Source organism: Rutidosis leptorrhynchoides, chromosome 8, assembly GCF_046630445.1.
Source record: "Rutidosis leptorrhynchoides isolate AG116_Rl617_1_P2 chromosome 8, CSIRO_AGI_Rlap_v1, whole genome shotgun sequence".
In the NCBI taxonomy this organism is placed as follows: domain Eukaryota; kingdom Viridiplantae; phylum Streptophyta; class Magnoliopsida; order Asterales; family Asteraceae; genus Rutidosis; species Rutidosis leptorrhynchoides.
The window spans coordinates 10671429-10679160 of NC_092340.1; the positions used below are offsets into that span (position 1 = coordinate 10671429).

A 7732-nucleotide genomic window follows, 5' to 3' on the forward strand; every position below is an offset into this window, starting at 1 on the left:
ATCTCACCAACTTTATGTTGACGTTTTAAGCATGTTTATTCTCAGGTGATAACTAAAAGCTTCCGCCGCAACATGTTGAATTTAAGCAAGATCTTGAGTATGCATATTTGTGTCAAAAATAAAACTGCATATCGGAGGATTTGTAATGTAAAATATGTTGGAGGTTGTATTGTTATTATCACATGTAAAGTTTGTAAGTCTAAGATTATCGCTAAACGATAATCATTATTAAGTTGTTTAAACCTTGTATTCGTAATAAAAGCTATGGTTTGTATTGTAAAAACGAATGCAGTTTTTGAAAAATGTCGCATATAGAGGTCAATACCTCGCGATGAAATCATATGTTATTGTATTCGTCCTTATGGTTAAGGTTGGGTTATGACATTGAGAGAAACCAACAGCAAGGTAATGTAGGAGGGGGAAATGAAATGCAAGAAATGCAAAGGTTTATAGCTGCACAGGAGTACGAAAATGCTAGACAGAGAGCATTTGAAGATTGGCAAGTTCGTCAAAACCAAATCATAGCTTATTGCCAACATATAGGTAGAAACTATATTCCTACTCCAAAGCCCATATTCCCTCCCTGGTCTATAGAGATTCAACCACCGTATCCTACGTATAACCCTGCCGAAGCATTTTATAGCACTTATGGTTATGCATGGAACCCCTATTGGTATCAGTATCATCCCTAGTCTACTTAGTTTTATTTATTTTATAATTTGTAATGTTGATACGTTTAATACTTATTTAATATTGTAATAGTTTTTATAATTTTCTAACTTTTATTCTTAGATTTTAATAATTTTTGAATGTGGGTTAATATACCAAACTTCAAAAATATGTATATATGTTTGCAGTTTTTCTTATGTACACAACAGGGTAAAAACAACGCATTTTCAAAGACTGTCATTAAGTTCAGCAAAAGCAACTAATTTTGACGACAAGATGCAAAATATATGTGAAATAACAACAAGACGAAATGAACAAATGATGTGCACCATTTATCATTCAGCAAACAAACGCCAATATATTTGGAAACTTTGGTAAAATTTAATCATTTCCACACAAATCATCCTCAATAATTTAAATTGTTACTGATTTCTTGCAAATGAGGGCATTGCAAGATCTTAAGTGTGGGAAGGGGTTAAATTCTTTCGGATTTTAAAATTTTTATCTTAAACACTGGGTTACCATTAAAAATACTAGTAAAGTAGTAGTTGTATTAGAATCTAGTGCTCTCTGATAATAAAGAACAGCCCTAGTCTTATATACTGACTACCCAATTCTAGTAAAAAATTTTGAACTCAAAATCATGTTTATACATATTTATGAACGATAAAACTAGGTTTTAACACCGAAATTATTGTAACCTTGGAAAGGACATAAATTGAGAAACAAACCAAAATGTTAAAATTCATTTAAAATGGAATAGAGGACAATAAAAAGGAAAATAAAAGCCAAGTGTGGGAAAATTCTCCAAGTTATTCAAAACATATATCACATATTTTTGTACAAATAACTGAAAATACTTTTGCTTTGGACTAAACTAAAAAGTTTTACCTGATTTACTGTAAGAAAGATGGATCTACACGATGAATCAATTTCATCATTAAAAGGAAGTAAAGTCTTCCGAAAAAGACACGCGCTTCTTGATTTAGGTCAAGAAGTTGTCGTCCAGACCAGCTGTAGGTTGACGTAAAATCTAGAAAAGTCATCACTAAAATCAGCAGGAAATCCACGGACCTCAGCATTAAACAGGGTCGCCAAGTGGTCAGATTTATCCTAACCATGAGAAGGATTTATCTCGTAAAATGGGGGGCACCATGCAAATTAGCTGGATAAGACTAATGAATCAGATTCCCAGAAAGGATAATCTCCTTAAAAGATCAAAAATCAGCTTTTAAGCCTGATATTACTCAATCCTTGAGATTGACCTTAAAGATTGAGAATTACAAACTCATGGAATTCAATGATATCTAAACTCGAGCTTGAACGAGAAAATATTTTGATCAAAAATTACAAACCGATTTGTTTTCTGAAAACCCTATTTTCAATGCGTTCATTACCATTGAACGTAAAATCCTAGGAATTCACCTGAAATTCATTAGGTCACCTGAACTAAATCGGGTGTCAACCGTAAGAACGGTGGTTGCATAGTGGTCAAAGACAGGACCTTGTGCCAGACCGAAAAATCATAAGGGTGAGCTTTACTATTGCTCCTACCAAGGATAGTAATTGCGTCCGACACGTTATAGACCATAATTAAAAGCATGTCAGGGGACATTGCCTTAACAGTTGCTTGTTCAACGCTTTCCTTTACAACCGGACGGTAGTTTACCGAAAGGTAATATACGGGACAAGTAAACTGGACGTGTTGCTTTCCAAATACAAGGTTAGCAAGTGGGTGACACAAAACCGCAAGTTTTGAGCTAAAATTTTCAAATCTGAAACCCACCAAACCCACAAAAATATTTTGCAAACACCGGTGAAGGGTTATTCCGGAAAACTTATCTAGGGTAAAAACTAGATTTAATTTTCAAAAGATCAAATGTTTTCATAAAGATCCAATTTCCTTAATGGATCTAAATTTTTATAGTCATGTGGGACTGTAAACCATATCGTTACTACCATTGTTTATACCGCCGTATAGAAATCACTGATGTACAAAGTGTGAAGAATAAAGAAGTGATTCTAGTATTTCAAGACGATATTGCTTGAGGACAATCAACGCTCAAGTGTGGGAATATTTGATAATGCTAAAAACGAACATATATTTCATAGCATTATTCCTCAAGAAAGACAAGCTTTTAGTTGCAATTGTTCTATTTACAAGTGATATTCGTTTAAATAATAAAAGGTGAAGACAAAAGACAGATTCGACGAATTGAAGACGCAAACGACCAAAAAGCTCAAAAGTACAAAATACAATCAAAGAGGTTCCAATTATTGATAAGAAACGTCTCGAAATTACAAGAATACAAGATTCAAAACGCAAAGTATAAAATATAAAATTGTACGCAAGGACGTTCAAAAATCCGGAACCGGGACATGAGTCAACTCTCAACGCTCGACGCAACGGACTAAAAATTACAAGTCAACTATGCACATAAATATAATATAATATTTAAATAATTCTTATAATTATTTATATATTATATAAATAATAAAAATCCGTCGGTAAGAAAGACTCCAAAGTTGGTGAGCTGTATTTTCAAACTCCGCGACTCGCGGAGTTTGAAGGCAAAAGTTGCCGCGAGTCGCGGAGTATCCCTGAACTCAATTCCCCATAAAGCTAACCGAATTCTAATCATTTTTAAAAACATATATATCCATCTCTCTATCTATATACGTAAAAATATATATATAATTTATATTTTAATTTTAATTTTAATTTTAAATCCTAATAATAAGGGTATGTTAGCGAATGTTGTAAGGGTGTAAGTCGAAATTCTGTCCGTGTAACGCTACGCTATTTTTAATCATTGTAAGTTATGTTCAACCTTTTTAATTTAATGTCTCGTAGCTAAGTTATTATTATGCTTATTTAATCCGAAGTAATCATGATGTTGGGCTAATTACTAAAATTGGGTAATTGGGCTTTGTACCATAATTGGGGTTTGGACAAAAGAACGACACTTGTGGAAATTAGACTATGGGCTATTAATGGACTTTATATTTGTTTAACTAAATGATAGTTTGTTAATGTTAATATAAAGATTTACAATTGGGCGTCCCTATAAATTACCATATACACTCAATCGGACACGATGGGCGGGGTATTTATATGTACGAATAATCGTTCATTTAACCGGACACGGGAATGGATTAATAGCCACTAGAATAATTGAAACAGGGGTGAAATTATGTAAAAGGACACTTGGCATAATTGATAACAAAATATTAAAACCTTGGGTTACACTCAGTCGATATCCTGGTGTAATTATTAAACAAAGTATTAAAATCTTGTTATAGTTTAAGTCCCCAATTAGTTGGAATATTTAACTTCGGGTATAAGGATAATTTGACGAGGATACTCGCACTTTATATTTATGACTGATGGACTGTTATGGACAAAAACCAGACGGACATATTAAATAATCCAGGACAAAGGACAATTAACCCATGGGCATAAAACTAAAATCAACACGTCAAACATCATGATTACGGAAGTTTAAATAAGCATAATTCTTTTATTTCATATTTAATTTCCTTTATTTTATATTTAATTTCACTTCTAATTATAGCACTTTTATTTATTGTTATTATATTTAATTGCACTTTTAATTATCGTACTTTTTAATTATCGCAAGTTTATTTTATTGCACTTTTATTATTCGCAATTTCATTATCGTTATTTACTTTACGCTTTAAATTAAGTCTTGTATTTATTTATTATTTTACATTTAGTTTTAACTGCGACTAAAGTTTTAAAATCGGCAAACCGGTCATTAAACGGTAAAAACCCCCCTTTATAATAATAATATTACTTATATATATATTTGTATTTTTATAAAAGTAAACTAATATAGCGTTAAGCTTTGTTTAAAGATTTTCCCTGTGGAATGAACCGGACTTACTAAAAACTACACTACTGTACGATTAGGTACACTGCCTATAAGTGTTGTAGCAAGGTTTAAGTATATTCATTCTATAAATAAATAAATATCTTGAGTAAAATTGTATCGTATTTAATAGTATTTTCCTGCTAAAATATAAAGCTATTTTATATATACCTCGCTTAAACATCAGATAGCAAAAGTATTTACCAATGGTTGAAACTATCTATCTATACCACTCACAAAGTTACCGTTTGCCCCCAAAAAAAAATTACCGTTTGAAATAAACTAAAAACTAGTCATTGTAACAGATTTTACAAAATCTAATCATTACAAAATCAGAAGAACGTTTTAATTTACACAAAAAAAAACTTTATGAAATTTCAAGAAATAAAAGTTGAAAGAAAGTTTACAACTGAGTCTATAAAACCAGAATCTGGATGACGTCACCCAGACTAAAAAATACTCAGTTTTTAGATTCTCCAGATAACATAACATCTCTGGAGAAGGATTCAACATACCCAACCTCTCCAAAATATAAAAATGTCTTTCTTCACTTAAAGGTTTTGTAAAGATATCATCCAACTGATCATTAGTTCCCACAAACTTTAGCACAACTTTTCCTTTTTCAACACAATCCATGATGAAGTGATGTCTAATCTCAATGTGTTTAGTTCTTGAATGAAACACAGGATTTTCAGTTATTGCAATTGCACTTTCATTATCACACATAATAGGGGTCTTTGATAGAATCACATCATAATCTACCAATTGATGTTGCATCCACAACAATTGAGCACAACATCCACCAGCAGCAACATACTCAGCCTCTGCAGTTGAAGTAGCAACAGAATTTTACTTTTTACTTGACCAACTAACCAATTTTCCACCTAATAATTGACAACCACCAGAAGTGCTTTTTTTATCCAATTTACACCCTGCAAAGTCAGCATCTGTATACCCAATGAGATCAAAACCAGAACCTTTGGGGTACTACAGACCTAAATTAGGTGTGCCTTTTAAGTACTTGAAAATTCTTTTAATAGCCTTATAATGAGAATCTTTTAGGTCTGCCTGATATCTTGCACATAAACATGTAGCAAACATGATATCAGGTCTGCTAGCAGTTAGGTATGATAATGAACCAATCATTCTCCTGTAAGTCTTTTCACATACAGATTTTCCAAATTCATCTTTGCTCAATTTCTCAGATACACTCATAGGGGTTTTTAAGGTGGAACAATTTCTAAAACCATACTTTTCAATTAAGTTTAAAACATAAGTGCTCTAGTTTATAAAAATTTCTTCAGGACTTTGTTTGACTTGCAAACCCAAAAAGTGATTTAGCTTACACAAGTTACTCATTTTGTACTATTTAGACATTGTATTAGAAAACCATTTAAATGTGGATTTGTAGATCCAAAAATGATATCATCCACATAAATCTGAACAAGCTCCTTTATCCTTTTTAATGAATAAGGTTTTGTCTATTGATCCTCTGACAAATTTCTTTAATAGAAGAAAATATGTCAGAGTATCATACCAAGCCCTTGGTGCTTGTTTTAAACCATACATAGCTTTATCAAGCCTGTAACATAATCAAGAAATTTCTTACTTATAAAACCTGGAGGTTGTTTAACATACACCTCCTCCTGAAGTTTCCCATTCAAAAATGAACTCTTTACATCCATTTATGACACTTTAAAGTCCATGTGTGATGCATAAGATAAGAAGAGTCTTATTGCCTCTATTCTTGCCACAGGAGCAAAAGTCTCATCATAATCAATACCTTCTTCTTGCTTGTAACCTTGAGCAACAAGCCTAATTTTGTTTCTTACAACAATACCATCTTTATCAACCTTATTCATGTATACCCATCTAGTTCCTATAGCAGTCTTCCTAGCAGGCTTGGGTACCAAAGTCCAAACTTTATTTCTTTCAAACTCCATTAATTCTTCTGTCATGGCTTCAACCCAGTCATCATCCTTCAAAGCTTCATCAATCTTTTTAGGCTCAATGAGAGACAGAAAGCTTGTATACAAATAGTAATTAGCAATTGCATCATCAGACATAGGAGTTTGTGAAGTAGAAGCTCCTTTTGGTAAACCTTTGGTATTGACAACATAATCCTCAAGATATCTTGGAGGATTAATAGATCTTGTAGATCTTCTAGCACTTTCAGAACCATGAATCACAGGAACAACACCAACTTCTTCTTCATCGGAATTTTCTTCAATAGAAACATCAGTGACTTCCACTTCAGTAGAAGAAGTTTCATTTAAAGTATTCAAAGAATAATTTACCTTTACACAACCATCTTCATCTTCAGAGTCATGTTGTGAAATGTAAGTCTGTAAGCCAGACTCATCATTCTTGGGAGAGAGTTCAAAAAGAATGTTGGAATCTGTATTAGCAGAGACATCTGTAACAATAGAATTTTCATCAAAAGTGATATGAATCGATTCCTCAATTTTCTTTCTTCTAGAGTTGAAAGCTCTATAAGCTTTAGAAAGAGATGAATATCCCATGAAAATGCCTTCATCAAACTTAGGTTCCATTTTGCCCAACAAATCTCTTTGATTGAGAATATAACATTTACAGCCAAAAATTTGAAAATAATGAACAGTAGGAACTTTCTTATGATAAAGATCATAAGGAGTTTTACCATGCTTCTTGACAATAATAGATCTATTTTGAGTATAACAAGCAGGCTTCTGCCCAAAACCTAATAGCAACATTTGCATGACACAACATAGTCCTTGCAGCTTCAATGAGAGTCATATTTCTTCTTTCAACAACACCATTTTGTTGCGGCGTCCTAACAGCAGAGAAGTTTTGACCAATACCAACACTTTCACAAAACTCGTCAAGAGTAGCATTCTTGAACTCTGTTCCATGATCACTTCTTAATTATTTAACCAGTTTGTCTTTTTATAACTGCTCCTTTTTAATCAAGTTAATAATCTCTTCAGGTGCATCACTTTTAGCATACAAGAAAATTACCCATGTAAACCTGGAATATTCATTAACAATCACCAGGGTATACTTTTTTCCACTCAAACTTCCGATGTTAATAGGCCCAAAGAGATCCATGTGAAGCATGTGAAAAGGCTCATTAATGGAAGCTAGAGTCTTGGAGTGAAAATGAAATTTGGTTTGTTTACCCTTAACACAAG

The 7732-nt window shown here is 32.6% G+C and overlaps 1 protein-coding gene across 1 annotated transcript; it reads right to left on the minus strand.

Moving 5' to 3' along the window:
• Window positions 1-6247: 6247 nt before the first annotated feature.
• LOC139863145 (uncharacterized) lies at window positions 6248-7114 on the minus strand. The gene has a single exon (XM_071851794.1). The coding sequence runs from the start codon at window positions 7112-7114 to the stop codon at window positions 6248-6250; it is 867 nt and encodes a 288-aa protein (XP_071707895.1).
• Window positions 7115-7732: the final 618 nt, after the last annotated feature.